This window comes from Bacillus rossius, chromosome 6 (genome assembly GCF_032445375.1).
Source record: "Bacillus rossius redtenbacheri isolate Brsri chromosome 6, Brsri_v3, whole genome shotgun sequence".
NCBI classification, from domain to species: domain Eukaryota; kingdom Metazoa; phylum Arthropoda; class Insecta; order Phasmatodea; family Bacillidae; genus Bacillus; species Bacillus rossius.
In genome coordinates, this window is record NC_086334.1 from 22,842,012 (window position 1) to 22,860,930 (window position 18,919).

General features: G+C 36.9%; 2 protein-coding genes across 5 annotated transcripts in view; one reads left to right on the forward strand and one right to left on the reverse strand.

Annotated features, from left to right (window-relative positions):
* Positions 1-10,879, reverse strand: part of LOC134532851 (DNA replication licensing factor MCM4) — a 28,323-nt gene extending 17,444 nt beyond the window's left edge. The window contains exons 1-5 of one of the 3 annotated variants that reach the window (XM_063369838.1): positions 10,757-10,879; positions 5,174-5,457; positions 2,203-2,363; positions 1,781-1,996; positions 246-480 (exon numbers count right to left, since the gene is read on the reverse strand). In XM_063369838.1, the coding sequence (XP_063225908.1) occupies positions 246-480; positions 1,781-1,996; positions 2,203-2,363; positions 5,174-5,444 (883 nt within the window). In that variant the 5' untranslated portion in view covers positions 5,445-5,457; positions 10,757-10,879. Of the gene's footprint in view, positions 1-245; positions 481-1,780; positions 1,997-2,202; positions 2,364-5,173; positions 5,458-6,797; positions 6,939-10,756 lie in introns of those variants that run through there. The other 2 variants (XM_063369839.1, XM_063369840.1) reach the window with 2 other exon arrangements.
* LOC134532853 ((Lyso)-N-acylphosphatidylethanolamine lipase) lies at positions 7,158-18,466 on the forward strand. 2 transcript variants are annotated; one of them, XM_063369844.1, is made up of 8 exons: positions 7,158-7,509; positions 8,407-8,489; positions 8,578-8,784; positions 8,877-9,051; positions 9,790-9,941; positions 10,788-10,905; positions 11,576-11,762; positions 12,160-18,466. In XM_063369844.1, the coding sequence occupies exons 1-8, from the start codon at positions 7,478-7,480 to the stop codon at positions 12,379-12,381; spliced, it is 1,176 nt and encodes a 391-aa protein (XP_063225914.1). In that variant the 5' UTR covers positions 7,158-7,477; the 3' UTR covers positions 12,382-18,466. The 2 variants fall into 2 exon arrangements, with proteins under 2 accessions (XP_063225914.1, XP_063225915.1); XM_063369845.1 differs by having other exon boundaries at positions 7,191-7,233.
* The last annotated feature ends 453 nt before the right edge of the window (positions 18,467-18,919 follow it).

Sequence of the window (18,919 nt, forward strand, 5' to 3'; positions counted from 1 at the left end):
ATTAAAAATAAAAAAATAGATAAACAGCTTGTGTATTTTTTTTTTTCTTTTAAAATTTTTAAAAGTATTTTTCTGGGTTTACTCATATAAAAATATACTCAAGCACACACATTACTCATCCATTTACATCCCTGACAAAATGAAATGTTGAAGCTGGAATCAAAAACATTCTTTTATCAAAAAATAATTCAATTGGAACAAAATCTTCTGGTGAAAGATTCCTGCAGTGGAACACAAATATTCACCTTCCGGATTGAGTCCCCTCATGTCCCGAGTCTTCTGAGCGTTGAACGGCCGCACTTGTATCTGGTGGGACAGCACGGCCGCGGGGTAGCGGTCGAAGAAGATCTCGTTGACGGCCATGTCGAAGGTGGGGATGACTTCCTGCGGGTAGCATATCAGCTGGCGGTACAGCCCGGCATCGAACCTCTCCAGGTGGGCACAGTTGACGTTTAGGAACGGCTCTTCCAAGTCGTGGATCTGCGACAGAATAAACTCTTCTTAATATCAAGGCATACATATACAGAAACTGAGGTTAACACCAATACCGAGTCAATACGCAATATCTACAAATACCAGGCGAAACAATTTCAGGACATGTGCAACCGTTACAAAGAAATTTATTAAAACTATTTTTTATACAACACGTTTATTTGTATTTATAAAGGTGATGGGAAAAATAAATTACAATACAAAATATATCAACTGTTCACAGAAACATTCATAATTTTAGTTTTTTTAATGTTATGGTTATTTAATTTTGTATATCATGCTGAGCTTTATGTTCTTGTCTGTTATTTTTTTAGCAATAAGTAATTAATGTGATATCTTGTCTATTTATGTTATTTTGTTTGTATTCTGTATTAATGTGTTTGTATCTGTTGTGTGGTACTCTTGCCCTCGTGTGTTAGACATTTGTGGCTGTTCTGCCTGCTATAGCACCGACGGTTGTGGTGATCCATACGAGGGTTATTTTTTTTTCAACCTCCGATTGGCTGTAATAAAAAAACGGGAATGAATTGGGAAATTATTTTAATGTCAAAAGAAACGTACATCTTTACTCTATTTTTCCACATAATCACCGTACAGATTGAGGCATTTGTCGTACCGATGCACCAGCTTTCCAATACCCTCTGCATAAAATGATGCCTCCTGCATATTGAAAGCAATTTTATTGAAAATTGTGCATCACGTATTTATCAGGTAAAAACATCTTTATTTCAATTTACTTGTTAAACAGTGCATGCCTAAGTAATAATTATTTTTGAATGATTTGTCTTTAAAAAGAAATGTAGCTAAAAAAAAATTAAATAGCAACAAAATATTATTAAAACTGTAACTAACAATTATAGCAAGTATTTAAGAGAGAACATTTAAAGTTCTGAGCGTATTGTTTCCGACACCTCTGCCGTTACCTTGGGTGTCGGCCGAGAACCGAATATCGGTCGTCGGGATCGCCCTAAATAATACCAACAACACTGACTGTTGCCTTAAACCCTTTGTTTCATAGTGGTATTTATAAATATGTTACTATTTGCAATGTTCCAGTTGTTATTGCCGAAATACCTACCTCGCGTGAGTAAGCCTTGTGTTGCTATCTGGCGATCCTAACAAGAACAAGCAACAATTAGCTGCTTTAATTTTGTCCTTGAAAAAGTTACACAATAGATTCTAATTTATTTTTAATACATTTCTGTGTGCCTCAAAGGGCAGGAGAACGACCTGAAACGGAGAAGGTAGAAAGCACACGGGCTTGTCTCCGTGGCGACTCAGGACTCACCCCCTCCAGGTGCTGGAGGTACAGGGGCTCGTCAACCTGCATGGCCTCCACCCGCTCGTCCTCCTCCACCGCCGAGTCCACGAAGCTGCTGACGAAGCGCTTGAACTTGTCCTTGCAGCGGTTCACCACCACGTCCGTGCCCCAGATCACCAGCTGCGGGCCCTGCACGCTGTCCGGCTCGGAGCTCTGCTCCCGGGGCCCCTCCCCGCCGTCCGGCTGCGGCCAAACAAGTCACCACATCTTCACGTCCAGGCATATCCCGGTCAACCAACTTCAGGACTTTTAAAACGACCTTCTAATTAAATCTTCTTTTATGGTTTCATAAAAATTGCAAATTTTGTCATTAAAAATAGATTCTGTCTTTTATTTTTCAGCCAAGATTAAACGTACGTAATAAAAAAAAATTCGTCGAATGGTCTTACGTCGGAGTTGAGGTTGACTTGACGGACGCGCCGGTCCACCCTTATGTCCGGCCGCAGGCGGATCGGAGTCTCCCTGACGCCAGAGCGGTGGGTCCTGACCGAACCCAGGGAGCTCGGGGTGCCGTAGTTCAGCGGAGAGCTCAAATCTATCTCGCTCATCCCTGCGCAGACCAACCAACAACCTCAGACCAGTCAGCACGGGTCGACCTGGCAATGCACTGCAACAAGATCAGCATGTACTGAGAGTAATATATCTATATAAATTAAAAATGTAAATGTTCATTCATACAAAATCTTAAATTTCCGAAAGATTATCACAGATTGCTTACAAATTTTGGCACAACGATGCATTCAAATACACACATGTATTTATATATGTACTTATGTTACACCTGTGACAGGTAAAAAGATAGATAAAAATATAGGTACCTATGTAAAAACATAGATTTTTAATATTTCCATTGCTATAGTGTAGATATATATAGATATAGGTAGAGACGGGAAAAAATGGTGTAATGATTTTTACGCGAATTTTCGCGAAATCATGCGAATATTGTGGTAAACAACAACAAAACGTGAACAATTGCCTTTCTCGCGAAAAACTACGAAAATTGGTTGTATACATTACCTTGGTAGATCATTTCGCGAGGGAACAAATAAAAAAAACTACGTCAGCCAACAAACGAATTATGCAAACTAGCCAATAATTTATGTTTAAGTAAATAATACAACATTGGGCATACTAAGAACATAAAAATATTTTGTTTCGGCAATTGAAATGTAAATACGGCGGCCATCATGGCTGATGGCTTCAGTCAAGATTATGGCCAGCGAATCTGTATATAGCCAGACTGATTGACAATTGTGTTGCTAGCAATGCTCCAGTGAGCACGTATTCTAAACTACCAAAAACGTTACGTAAATAACGAGATTGAATGTTTAAAAACAGATACCCAAGTGAAATAAAATTAATTAAAATTTTTAAATCGCAGTGGAACGTTTGGTTCCAAAATACACAGATATTGGAATATTAACCATACATTTGCGCATTTGTAACACTTTTCGATACATCGATTTAGTGATCAATCCAGAATTTACTGCACGGAATAAAATTGATACGTCAAATTCGTGTTTACGTTCATAAACAATTATTTATGAAAGACGTGACACTGTTGTCAAACATGTGCAAGGCAAACATCACATTAAAGTAATGTTAGGTAGTCCCGGTACTAGCAACAAACGCCTTAAAATTTCATTTTGGAAACCACAGAAGCATTTATTTCGGCGAACATACCACTTGAAAAGTTAGACGACAGTAAATTCCGTGACTGGATAAACAAAAATGTTAAAGGAGGTGGGGATATTCCTTCCGCTAGTTCCCTTCGTAGAACATATATCCCCAAATTAGGCGAAAAAATTGAAAATGACATTAAGAAAGAGTTTGAAGGTAAATATATTTGTATCCTTTAAAGTATGGAATGTCCAGTGGAAAAGTAAAGGTGTTCCATGAGCCAGTTTTAACGAGGTGGAATTTGTGGTTCCGTTCAGTAGTTTACATTAGCAGCTATTTGACATCATTGAGTTCTTTGCATCATCTGGTAATACACCAGACTATAAAACAGCGGTATTACTTGGCTAAAGGAGAGGAGCTCTGCAGAACTGCTACAAATCAAAGTTGAGGCTAAATTTGTTTCAGAATACTGCAAGCCAATTGAAGAGCTAATAACTTTTCTTGAAGGTTCTTCTTATGCAACAGCACACATCCTGTGCTGTAAACTAAATGGTATAGAGACAAAACTACAGTTGCTAAGCACTGGATAAATCGAGCAGTTCAGCCTTTGTATGGTTTTGCTTGAGCAAATCTTGACAATGGCTTTTTTTAATTAATGGTCAATGACTCCATGAGTGAAGTGCAGAACAGTTAAATGGATCATATAGGAGTTCTACGATATTAATTAATGTATATTATTTTGTTCATTTTAGAGGTTATCGTGATCGTCAATAATAATTATTGTAGTTTATGCTTAATGCATAAAGGTATTTTATTAAAAAATATATAATTTTTGAATTTAATTGACTACAGAAATTAATGATGGGAAATATTTAAGTTTTAAAGGCTTTTTTGGGAGTAACCTAGTCATTTATGGGCTTTTTTTTATAAAACCACAAAACACCGAAATCCTTAATTTTTAAAACAAAATTAACAAAAATATAAAACCATATTTTCCTGTCCCTAGATATAGGTATGTAGAGGTTTGAGAGAGAGAGAGAGAGAGAGAGAGTGAGAGAGAGGAGATATGTAGAGGTTTGAGAGAGAGAGAGAGAGAGAGAGTGAGAGAGAGGAGATACATAGAGATATATAAAGAGAGAGAGGTAGATACATAGAGATATATAAAAAGAGAGAGAGAGAATTAGGTAGAAAGAGATAGAGAGATGCTTTGTGTGTGTGTACCTCCTTCAAAGAAATTTAAAAAAATAAAAATAAAAAGAATGAAGCATTGCAATGCATGCCGGACATTTGCCAGTCTGACATAAAATTAAACTGTGAAGAAGATGGACCAAAAATGTATCACCATAAAGAACATCAAAAGTCTAATAGCAAATCCTTGCGAACAAGAAAACAGAATTTGTATGCTCAAATTAGTTCTTTTCTCTTCAATATTTTTGTAAAACTATTAATGACAATACTTTTTTTTTAAATAACTACTGGTTAAAAGCCTTGTTTTCACTTTTGAAGAAAAAAGTGAGATAATGCTATCAAAAAAAATATGGTTTTCAAAAAAAAAATTACTAAACTGGCTCCCAAATCATAACAATGGTATAATAATAAGGACGGCCGGCTTACAAGTCGGGTAAACCTTTATCAGGTTATCAAACAGTTGCCTGAAACCACGACTGCAAGCACGCCTGGTCTGAATACAATTTCCTTGATCTAGCCACAAGACTGGACGGGACGGGACGGAGCCCTCACCGGGAACGAACGGGCTGGTGGGGTTGATGTTGATGACTGGCGACAGCTGGTCCGACTCCTCGATGATGGGGCCGGCCGCAGGGACCGCCGGAGTGGAGGGCCGGGAGGGCCTGGACGGGGTGGACGGCACCGACCGTCTCTGCGAGGGAGTCCCGGGCCTCCGCCGCCGCCCACCTTGAGACGCGGGGGAGCTGGGGGCAGCGCTGGTGGGCGTCCCTGCCCGTGACCGGCGCCCCTGGGGCGTACCACCCGTCTTCTGAGGGGTCGGCATGGCACTCCTTTACCTGCGCCCACACCAAGGCCTTTGAGCCCTAGCACCGGACGCATCCTGCCGCTGAGCGCAGCACACACAGCTTGTCATTACAAACCCCCACAAACATAAAACACATGACCATAATAGGTAGTCTTTACAGAATAAGTATTTTTGGAACAATTTACCCGAAAATTTTTCATCAGGTCAACCTCAATATGAAAATTACAATACTCATCAACCATATTTGGAGAATGTATTTGTTTGCTAATGCTTTTGGAATGTACTCTCTGGACTTTTCAGGCATTTTGGACGTGCATTTGTTTTTAACAATTGTTTGTCTGAGTCGATGCACATATTTTTGTGAAAATGGAAAATTGAATATCGAGCTGTCATTGTACATTTGTTTTTGAAAGGCAATACGCCTATGAAAATTTAAGATGAGTTGGACGCTGTGTACTCAGTCTCTGCGCCACCATTTACCACAATGGCCATACCAGCTTGAGTGATGAAAATTTGTGACACAAAAACTGTGAAGGGAGAAACAGCTAAAAAAAAAGGCTGACTGGTCCTTTGGACAGGAAATTGGTGGTGACTGTTTTCTAGGATAGTAATGGCTTTGTCTTAATTATTACTTGACAAGCTAAAGCCAGAGATGGCAGAAAAAGGTCACATTTGCAGAAACAAACAATTTTGTTTCACCAAGTCAATGGACTAGCTCACACCTCAGTGTTTGTCATTAGTAAAAAATCTACGATATGCAGTTTGAACTGCTTGACCACCCTCCTTACTCACAACATCTAAACCCAATTGACTTTTTTTGTTCCCTAGGCAGAATATGATACCCAAAAGTTAGTTAGGAATTAAACATTTTTTTGGGCAAAACAACCACGTGAATGCTCTCCACCCAAAACCTTCATATTCCCACGCTTGTAATGTAGGGGTGGTTATGTTATGGTTTAGGGAGCTAAACTACTCCCTTACTCAAAAATTGCCCTTTACAGAATCTATTTATAAATGAACAGTGACTTCCAAAATTTAACCAAGACCCCAGTCGGCCAGCCCACATATATTCCTTGACTCATGTCTCCTCAGATGTCTCTTCTACTCATTGCTCCTTACCAACCTTGTCTACATTTTGTTTATCTTTTCAACACCCCCTTCAACCCATAGCTGCTCTTACTTATAATGGTTCACTCATGGTCACAGGATGCTGCTTGAAAATCGCTATTGCAGCATCTTATTCCAAAAATCTTTTCATTATGTCATAATTTAACATTTGTTTTTTATCCACACATGTTATCATTGATATTTTTCTTTTAAAACTATAGCTTAAAATATATAATCAAATACTGTCTGGCCTGGTATACTTACAGTTTAACTATTGTAACAATACTTTAGTTACATTAATCTACAACGAAAACCTAAACGACTGAACACTTACTTAAATCACATACACTTACACACAAATAAATACAAAAAAGTTTTGTCAATGCAAAAGCGCGGGAACAGAACATATCACAAACATTAGACGCTAAATATCTCCATTACATATTACATTCCCATGCCGTCTATTTTTCAAAAAAACTTTAAGAACTAAAAATTCTTATATATTTTTTTTTTACAAACGATGTACAAATTTGATTTAAAAATTTAAAAAGTCAGAAATATTTTAAATATTCTTTTTTGAGAAATTTTTAAACGTATATGCTATTATGTTAGTTAAACTGATTGTTATGTAAAATTCAAGGTTTATGTCAAGGTGCAGTCAAGGCGATTATCCAGTTGACATGTAGTGACAGAATTAAAGGTCAAACTATATCTTTGGTTTGTTTGCTGTGACAGTACAATTTTAATTCGCTTAGTCACATATGATATTGAAGTGATATGCTACTTTTTTTTTAATCTTCAGATATGTTTTATCATGTATGGTATTAGTGCAAGATAGTTCTCCGTCAGACTTCTATATTTCAGGCATCGCGCCAAGTTCTAAATGTGGTGCCTTTGTTTGTTTCTTGATAGTTTTAATCTGACTTAACAGCTCGTATTCGTAAATGGCTGACACAGAGCTTGTTCAAAATAACAGGTATGACGCACTGTGTTGTGTAATTTATTTTAATTACTATTGTAAAAAATTTGATCCTAGGGTTTGCTTCTGTTTGGTGAATGTTGATTTCTTTGTCACTTCTCGCTGTACTTTATATTATTAGTAATTTAATTCTTAATAATACTGTGGTCCGTCTGCTGTAGAATCTAGGACTCATCTTGCTGAATTATAACATTTTCGTAACCAGCTTCATACTTTTACACCACCAAGACTACCCGGGTTCGATTCCCGGCGGTGTCGAACATTGAAATTTTTTTTTTTGCAAGTTGGAAATGTGATGGACGTTGCAATGAACCTGTGAGATAACTCGAAATATTGCCATTTACATTGCTCATTAATGCTCATTCTTATCCCATCATTTTTAATTATCTCTATGACAATGAGACTTAAAGATCTAATTCATTCACCAGTCATTCATATTGCTGCATCGTTGTCATTTTTATTTGTCTGGAGAGAAGCATATACTTTGTGATATTCTTTTTGTGATAATTGTTCCATATCACATGTCCAAATGTATCACTTGATCCTAAAGCATAATCCTGTAAATATTGATCCTGTGGTACATGTTTCTTGCTGTTTTAATTTAGTGTGTCGAAAGATCCTGCACAAAAAACTTGTCATATAACAATGAATAATAAGCATAAGTTGAATAAAATAGTTTTTTCCTTTTTATTTAACTTAAGACCTTAATTCATTGTTGTTAAATCACAATTTTTTTTATGTTCAGGATCTTTTGATGCCATCATGTACCACAGGATCAAAATATACATGAACATGCCATTAGCATCAAGGGATAAACTTGGATACATGATACAGAACTTTTAGCATTTTTGCATGAAAACCGAATCCCAAATAAGAATTCTTATTTTATTTTAGTGGTAGCTGGCCGTGGAGCTGGTTTGGTTGGTCACCCTGCTCTACTGTTATGCTGAGAGCTATTGAGAAGCAGATTCTATCCAGTGAGTATGCCCAGAAGTTACACACACCATCATTTTTAAATGATTGTACGTAGATGTCACCTTGAATTAATTTATTTTAAATGCCTAGGTTTGAAGACAGCGTACAGAGGTTTTTTTGTGGATATTGGCCCTGTGGTGGGGAAAGCTGACAAGATATGGACAGTTGCCCTGAACACAGACTCCAAGAAGACACCCATTCTCCTCCTGCATGGGTTTGCCTCAGGCGTTGCTTTGTGGTGTCTCAATTTGGATGCCCTGGCAGCACACAGGCCTGTGTATGCCATCGATATTCTTGGTAAAAATCCCCAAATATCAATCTTATTTTTTTTTTTATTTTTTTTTTTTTTTTTGGAATGTGGTGTAGTGCTTAAGAGCCATATGTTGCAGGTTTTGGCCGCAGCTCTCGCCCTTCTTTTAGCAACGATGCGTTAGAAGCAGAGACCCAACTGGTTCAGTCGGTGGACGAATGGAGGCGGGAGATGAACTTGGACAAGGTCATCTTACTGGGACACAGCATGGGAGGATTCCTAGCTGCGTCGTATGCTCTCCATTACCCAGACAGGTGTGCTTCCTGACTTTATTACGACATGCTGCAATAAATTAGTTTAATTATTCTCACCAGTAAGGCATTTGAAAGTGGGGCAAGTGTGGTTGAGAATTAGATTCTAGGTAAAGTCAAACCTGAATTTTTCGTAAGTGGGAAACGTGCCAGACGTTGCAGTGAGCCGGTGAGTTTTCTCGAGGTACTCCGGTTCTCATTTCATCAATGCTCCAATCTCATCTCGTCATCCCTCATCGTCTTATAAGATGTAAAGCTAGGCCTCTTCAAAATCTTTGAAAGTTTAGAAGCCAGATGCAAAACCTACGAGCCTGCTACAGTTGCTCATTTCGATGATTTATTTCATCTTGCGAAAAGGGCAATTAAACAGTACAGCACCAGTGCAATGCCTCATTCACCACGCTCATATGTTTTCAGGTTGCAGTGATGTCTAGTTGTAATGTGGTTGTTGCTAAGCATTTGGGACATAACTGGTGCACATTCACGGTGAGTTGAGTCTGCCATGGGGGATACTGGTTATCGATCAATGCGAACAACGTTAATACGAACAAGACTTGGTAACAACAGAATTTGCTAATGTTTTCAAAACCATTACAGTATGTAGCTATATCTTGGTATCTTGGCAGAAGTTAAGTCACCAGCAAGGAAAGGTTAGGTAGGCATCATGGTGGCCGGGCGCCCAGGATTTGTAGCGCCTAAATTCATTCATTAGTCTTGCACGAGCGTTGTGTTTTTTTCCAGGGTGAAGCATTTGGTGCTGGCAGACCCCTGGGGCTTTCCTGAGCGGCCAGCAGACCTGAACACCAGGATGCCTCTGTGGGTCCGAGGAATCGTGTACGTGGTCCAGTTGTCCAGCAAGCCCCTGTGGCCCGTCCGTGCTGCTGGTCCACTAGGTATCAAAACTGCGTCAATCTCTCTTGCTTTAGTCGTTTAATGTTCCATTTGGCTCTTCGAGGTGCTGAAGAGTACCGTTTTTATTTCCGTTTCCAAAAACTTGTAATAGAGCAAATCCATATGTTGGCTATGCTGTATTATGGTCATAATTATGCAGTTTCAGTGGGAGCATGGGTAACTGTTACATATCACGTATCCAATTAAATCCCGTGATCCTGATGGTATGATCCTGTAGACATTGATCCTGTGATAAATGATACACAGTCTCTTCAAATAATTCTGCCATTTGGAACGTGCCAAATCTCTGAACGAAATATGAAATTTGTGACAGGTAGCACTATCTATGCAGGAAATACAGGGACTGTCTCACCATCTCTCTCTACTCTGCTTTTGAACAAGGAGAAACACGAGCACGCTGGTAGCAAAGATAAAGTTCAAGGCACTCACAGCTGACTGTATAGGATACATATATCTATTTTTGAAAGAAGCACATGCTAACACTCTACCTATGTCTTATTCTTCCGTTCATCTATTTCTTTCTGTTATATTTTTTGGGTGGGGGATGAATCATCGCACAAAGAGGAGAACGAAAACGAGCTTAGCAAAGCATGTAGCATAGTGCTCTCTTTATATCTCTTTGGCCAAGTACCTAATCTCTATCCTTTTTGCGTCAGAATCGTTTTACAACAGTGTTTCACGACTGCCATTCATGCAAATGCATCTCTGAAACTATCAACTCCAAAGATTAATTTTCTAGTAGGTTAATGCCATTTTCTACATTAAAATTAAATGATTCATGCTGTGTAATAAATACCTGGTGTAATGTGTACTTGTAATTTTCTCAGGGCAGTGGTTGATAGGAAAGGCACGACCCGATCTGGTCAAGAAGTTCACGCCCTTCTTGGAGGATGCTGATGACCTTATTCCAAAATACATCTTCCACTGCAATGCACAAAATCCTACGTAAGTTGTCATCTTTTGGCCATAGTATTTTTTTATATTACAATTTTCATTTTTGTATTCTCAAACTGTTAGTGATTTCTGTAACTGGCTGCAAAATAGTAGTATTATCATGTGTTTTTGTGCAATTTTTTCACTGGTGTTGTGAATTACTGTAACAGTTATAAGAAACTAATGTATCTGCATATTTTTTATACTTTATTGTGCCAAAGCCTTTTTGATTTAGCCAGGTACAGTTAATGGTCTTTAATTTGGCAATTTCAAGACAACAGCCATGCCGGATTAATTATTTTTCCTGATTATCAAACGTCAATATAGTTTTAAGGGGAATACCAAAGAAAAATTAATATGCAGTACACTGGTATTAAATTATTTCAACTCAGATCAGCCCAGCTATAAGACGGCCTGAATTATAATGTTCACAAAAAACATTTCAAAATTTCTAAATAAACACAAACATAAAATATAGGTTATGAAAAAATATTCAATGTGAATAAAATATTGAAGAATGCATATACATAAATAATAACCTAGCAGTGAAAACCAGTAAAAATATAGTACAACGGTTTTTCTGCATAAAATAACTAAATATCATAATTGTAAATGCATATTTCAATGCTATGAAAAATTTATTCAAGTTATGCTCATTGAAGTTTGCGTTTTCGTCCCCCAGGGGAGAAATGGCTTTCTATTCGATGATGAGCGGCCTCGGCTGGGCCAAGAATCCCATTGTGAATCGCATCGACACCCTGAGTGAAGACATTCCGATAACACTGCTGTACGGGTCGCGGTCGTGGGTGGATAGCTCGGCAAGTGAGACTATCCGAGCCCTGAGGCCCAACTCTTACATCAACATCCAGGTAGGTGCAAGAGGTTTTCAGTGTGGCAGTGTACACTTTGGGCATAGAAGAAAGGTTTTGCGATGCCAATTACTGAAGTTAATTAATGAAATATTGTTACTCTTTATGGTTACATCATGATCGGATTGCTCGGGAAGCATCTGCTTTCTTCCCAATTATGAATAAAAAATAACTGACTCATTTGTTTGAAACGGTGAAACTAGCTTCCAAAAAGTATTTTGAACAAGAATGTAAGTATATTTAATTTTTTTTAATCTAGGAGTTATTATTTATAATAAAAGTTCATACAGATATTAAAGCATCATTGAGAGATGAACTACAAAGGTATCTTAGGCATTTTTTTTTAAATAAGAGAGTGCTTTACAGGATGGTACCCTTATGTTGTGTGTGATTGTAGATTTTAGCAGGTGCTGGCCACCACGTGTATGCTGACAAATGTGACATCTTCAACCAGTACGTGGTGGAAGCTTGCGAGAGCGATGAAAGCATAGGGAAGAAAGCTGATGACACGCAACCAGAGAAGGAAGGGGGAGACATAGCCATTGTATTGTCACCACAGGACAGGAGTAGTGATGAGAACGTGCCACCAGGTAGTGGACACACTACCGTTGCTTCGTAGTGCTGTACTTCCTATAGCAGAGGAATGACATTCATTACTGGAAATACCCTCCTTGATTGAATAATGCATACTTAAATTATAACTGTCATGACTATAGAGCAGTAAAATTTTTAGCCATAAGTGACTACTGACTAGTGGACATTGTTATTTTACAGTATTTAGGATTATGAAATACAGTTTCTGTGTGTAGAGTAAGATTTGTAGTTAGTTATAGACTGGATCAAATCTCAGATTTTCAAATGGAAATTTCAAACTTGCTTGTAAATATGATCTAGAATGTAAGTAAACTTAATCTATTATAGCTAATGTGTGAATGAAGCACAAAACAATTCTACGAGTATGTATTAAGTTTTAGTCAATTTTAAAGGGCCAATATTTATGTAAGCTGGTCACTTTTTTCCCCCATGATCATGACAAAAGTAAATGAGCCTTAGTAAACATTTATGCACTTAATAAATTATTCATCATAGTGAATGTCTGTTGTTTGGTGTGTTATGATTTGTTCATTCAGGGCTTTATAATACACATTTAGTGTGGATGTTCTAGTTCACCATGGTAACCATATGTAGTCCCGTTTCAGTCCATCCGTAGTACGTTTACGGTGACTTAAAGAAACTCCGGTGTTGTCAATTCAGGGTTTGGTCGCAGTTATTGCAATTTTCTCTCAACAGGGTACATGATTCATGTTTTTTGTTGGTGAGAAATTCAGAAGTTCGGGAATTTTGGAGCCAAATCATCCTTCAAATAAAATTTAGATTGTTACTCTTGTATGATTCCTTGAAAGAGTAACTATTTTATTTGGTTTTTATTGCATCACAGGTAGATCCTTGTGTTTTTTCATGCTTACTTTGCCATAGTTATATGGCTGTTAGGTATATTTACTGTTAGTTTTTTGTGTTAGTGCAATCTAGAAATGTTCCAGTGTATTTTACTTCTTTTATCTGAAATGCACAAATGGTGCTCATGTATGTGTATACGTATGTGTCTTTTTGATGAGTGCTAATTCATAATTAATTGTGTGGTGGACATTTGGGTATCTTTACTCACAGTATTACTAATGAGTTGGTGAAATTTAGCTAACTTTTTAAGTTGATTGTTTGTTATGTATGTAACATGAATTGAGCCAGGGTTCCTCAGCTTTCTTTAGGTCTAAATACACCAATGTATTATTGTTCTTAAATTAAAACTATCAGTAGTAGTACAGTTAAGTCTCTCCACATATCTCAGTTTTTGTGTTCAGTAGTATGTATTTACCAGTCACCAGGGCACTACCATGTGAAGAATGTTGCAACATTGCTGCTTTCATTTGAACAGCTAACAATTTCTTGATTATAACAAAAATAGGTCAATTGTATTTCTGTGACTGTGAAGTCACTTTAACACCAAAATCAAGCACGGTTCTAATTCCTCTTTCACTAACCTTTAATTTCTCCCTCGTTCCTTGCGCTTCTGAACCCCCCATTTATGTTTGTAATGTTCCATACTGGAACCTCACAATTAAAACTATGAGAATTTTTAATGGTAGAAGGTCTTTCTCGTAACAACTAGTACTCATAACAGCCGACCAGTGATTAAATAATAAGTCAAAAAATATATATCCCCACACCTTCCATAGGGTGCATCATCACATTCTTTACTTCAGAAGGGTAGACGAGAGGGAGTGTCTAATGTACATTGTGGCCGAGGGGAGGGGTGTTTGAGCTCAAGCAAACCTATTGTGCTCGTACTTGACGTTCCATTTCTGCTATTTCGCAAGCACTTCAGTGTGACCTGAATGTTATTAGTGCTGATCGGTTAGGTTATTGGTGTGACAGGTGTTTTAGGAACATGGAAGACCAAAAAGTGAAATAGCAGGGGGGAAATGTTTTCTCAGCCAATTTTTTCCTCCTTCCCAGCCAGGCCCCTTAGACTAATGAGCCCCTGGATATTTTCCCCTTTTACCCCTCTTTTGATGGCTCTGCTAGTCACCTATGTCAGGCTGAAAATAACGAATTTAGCAAAGTTGCATTTCGAAATAAATTTATTTTGCTGCTCATGATTTTTTTTTTTCTCAAATAGTTATTAAAATGACAGATTTAACACAGACAATAATATGTTCCTGCAATAAAAATAAACTTACAATTGCTTTTGTGTATTTAAGTGTTTTCAAGTTTGTGATTACTAATAGTTGGGATTTTTGCTGTATAATATTGACAATATTGGTAGTGGTTTGCTTGTATGTTTATCTCGTATAGCAAGATGTAACTTTTTTTTCCCCTTCTTTTAACACGTCTGAAAACATTTTTGAGGAATGACTAGTAATCATAAGTGTAGACAGTGGAAGTTTGCGTTAGCGATATAAGCATGAATGAAGGCGACAGAAGTTCTTTCCAGTGATAAAATGCTGTAGAAATGGTCTCATTGTAATAAAGTAAATATACAAAGCTGAAAGACTGACTTGAAGCCTGGAAGTGTAAAAACAAAAGTTGTCCATTGCTTGCACGGGCAGACAGCAGACGCCTTTCCTCTTCCACAACCTATCTTTAATGTCCACAACTCCCCTGCCCTTCCCTCAAAATCTTCCCTTCAAATCCTTCTCATCACTTGTGCTCTCCCTTAGTTTTCAGCGATTATAAGCAAATGTAGAAAAATCTCTCCATTTACCAGTCTAGTTTAATTTGAACATAACAAGGTTCCTGGTTTTCTATTCTGTAGCTGAATTGTATTTTTCTCACTGCGAGTTGGAATTATAAATGCAATCTTCCACTTTCTCTATCATAAGTTATGTGAGCAAGGGATCCACGAAATTGTAATTAGTAATTACAGTTCTGTAGTACAGTGCACTACTTAAAAGGTTATAGAGATGAGATTTTTTGAGCAGGCTTCTGGTCCTAAGATGAGAATTCAGCTATATGCATTGGATGTAGCCACAATATGATGAAATTTTTAAGTTTTAATATATATTCCTTGAATATGAATAATACTATTATGGTTATTATGGGCTTCACATTTTGTGTACATTGTGTTAATAATATCGGTATTTGGTTAAACATGGTGGTTTAGTTTACACATGCACTGCACACTCATTATGGGTGCACTCCCATTATGGGTGCACTCCAGTTGAAAATGGGATGGGCCTCTGTTTTTTAAAATGTGTGTTGTAATTATTGTAATGTATTTCAATTGATTTTTAAATTCGTAGTACTTACAGTGAAATTTAAAAGAGAATGGGCCAGTTTTTTCTCTCTAAAGTTGTAGTTGAAAGAGTGTGAATTGTTTTTAATGTTTTTATCCTTTTAACCTTTTCAAGCTGTTTGATTGTTTGGTACTCTTTGAAATGGAAAGAGCTATACAAACTATCAGAAAAGTGTTTTGTTATTAGGCTTTTACAGATGCTGACAGATCCTAGGTGAAATTTGAGCATACCTTCAGCTGGTTTTCCTTCTCTCTCCTTTCCCCGTTTTTCTTAACTTTCGTGTCCCTAGATTAGGAATGCTGATTTAAACACGAGGACATTTTATCTAAGTTGTTAAACTTTTGTTCAAAATTTGTTGGGTTCTTTTATTAGTCAAAAAATTCCTCAACACATGTTCACACAGTATTTTGGTTTGGTGAGGTTAAGAACTCCACTCTGATTTTTTATTTTATTTGGTGTTTCAGAAGATTACGTACAGTCATGCATATCAATACATATCTATATTACTAATGTGCTGGCCTGGGGCATGAATAGAACCGCAGTCGTAGCGCAAGGCAAAGTGTGTATTGTGCAGGGCTTCCAGAAGATCAGTACAAAGGCAATTGAGGGTGGAGTGTTTACTATTTCTCTTTTAACTGATGCACTATCAGTCCCACAACATGTGTTGTTGTCTTATTTAAAAAATAATATACACTTAAAGTAGATCAGTTCTTGATGTATTATAACTAATATTACTAAGGGACAGAATTAAATTTTCATTGTTGTTTTGTTGTTACAAGAAATAAATTAACAAAATATTTTAACTTGTATTATTTTATGTTTAAAATCAAATTTTAATATTAAACTTTTGTTGCTGACTGCAACTATGACAGACAAGTGCTTGCTTCTCACACATTCACACACCTCAATTTTTTGGATAGGTATATTAAGAGCTTGTTACTTTTTTTTCTGCATTGTTTTCATCCTAATGTTTTTACTGTGCTACGCCTCGCACTCATTTCCCCTTGTGGCATGTCTCAGTTGTAGATTGTTGCCGGGATGCCAGGTCACATCAGGCAGGGCTGCCAATGCTTCTTAGGCACCCTATTGACAATGTTAACTCTGCCTAAGTGGGACCAGTACACAGATGCCACACACGTTAGTGGTTTGTTTCCTTGCAGTCCTGCTTTTCCAGACATTGTATGGTAAAGTTAAAGTTCATACACCAGTGTAGCACAATGTCATTTTAATGAAAATTGATGTTGCTTCCATTTTGCATTAACTGCAGGATCACTTTACTTTCGAGAAAAGCTCATACTTTTCACTGCATTTTCATCTATTAGCTGTTAAAGGTGTACTGATTGAATTGGCAGTTACTGAAATCGGTACTAATCTTTTTTGAAATTAGTGTAAACATTGAATTTTTTATTATATAGAATATAAATCTCTTTTTCATGTGTTAACGTCTTAGCTCTCGGCATACGAAATTTGGTTGAAGTAATTTTGTGAAAGTGAAACCGAAGTCCATGAACGGAAATGTGACACAAAGATGACGGACCCATGTGTAGCAACATAAACCACACATATATAGTCACTTTCTTAAACATTAGGGTATGTACCAAACATATTGGTGTGCCAAATGGAACTTTATGATTGTGAAACTACCCTGGAATAATCATTGTAAAAAGTAATTCCAAGTTTTAAAATACCGAAGAAACTGGCATTACACTGTTGATAATACGTAGTCTCCTTACCAAACCCCAACACTCCTGATAGTGCTGTGGCAGAACGCACAGTTGCTAAGCTGAAGGGGTAATTTTTGATGTGGTTCAAACCTCGTCACTGGAAAAACTATTTTTTGTACTCTTTTTAATAATGGATTACTAGATCATACAAATGCTTCAAGCAAATACATATGAATATATATTTGTTTATCTTATTGCTATAATATTATTAAATACATATATCAAGTCTATTGGATTATTTCATACTAGGCTGGCCGATATCCTTGAATTTTCCTTAAAATAAAATAAATTACTTTTATTAGGAAATGAATGTCCTTGAATTTGCGTAGGTAGTAAAAATTTAAACTTTACAATAGTACAACTATTCTTTATACTTTGTTAAAATTTATAGTCATCTAACATGTGCAGAAACTTATAGTAACAATTTGTTTAAAGTCTTTTTTTTGCTTTTATTGGAGCAGTTTCATTATATAGTTTAAAATTTCTGCCTGGTAATCAAATGGTTCCATAGTCGACGCAGCTGCTCCGGCAGTGAATTCTAGCGGTGGGTGTGGAAACTATGTGCAATTTGTATCCAGAAATGTAGTTGAAAACAATTTTGCGTATATTTATCACACTCTTAATTATTTTATAGAATTCTGTGTTAAATTTTGTGTCCGAGTTTTGTATTATAATTGTATTTACAACTTGAGAACACGTGAATTTGTTCGTTAACGAGGTTACATGTTACACATCACTGGCAAGTACTGAATGATTCGCTCACATTTTTTTTCTCTTAACTTTTATTATTTTTGATGCTTTCGAGTGATAACTGTGTGATATATTATTTTAGGCATACCTAGTTTAAGTTTAGCTTGTTAATATTGCCTGTAACAGAAAATGTATTTGTTTCGTTAAATTGTTTTGTTTGAATATTTTCTAGTTATTTTATCCAGGTAGACAGTATTTCATTGCAAAGTAATGTTGTTCACTGAAGAAGTCACAACACATATATGTACATTGTATTAAAAGATTTATTTGTGTTATATTTTAAATGAAATTGAGTAATGTTTAGGACAATATTTGTAGTTGTGTTTGATATTTGCATTTTTCTTGCTGGACAAGAGTTGCTGAAAAGAACTGTAAGAGTGCAGCTAAATATGTACTAAGAATGTGCCTTTTGCAAACAATAAATTTTATTTGTTGATTTGATGTTTTCCTGCTGTAGTTGACATTCTATACAATTTTGTAGTTAAGTGCAATATTCTATACTCACCTGTTTCAGAAAACCTCACATGGCAAAAATAATAAAATTTTGATATGAACCAAATATTATGAGTTAGGAGTCAAGTCAACCATTACATGTTCAACTCAAGGTGAACAGTAGCAACCAGCCCAAGGGTTTTACGCGTAGGTTTTATCCGAAACGAGTCATTTCTGGATAAGATGCTTGTATGTTTATACTGCCCATGTTTTGGCGTATATGCATGCAATAAGCGGAAAACTTAAAAATATACAGAAAGATTTCCATAAAACATATTGTTTATGTTTATCAACCCCATTTCAGTGTCACGATTTTGCGAGAGCAAGCAGGCCCCCGCAGAGAGGAGCTTCTTAATTTCAGGGGGGCCCAGACCCCCGTGCCCCCCTCCTCTGGATC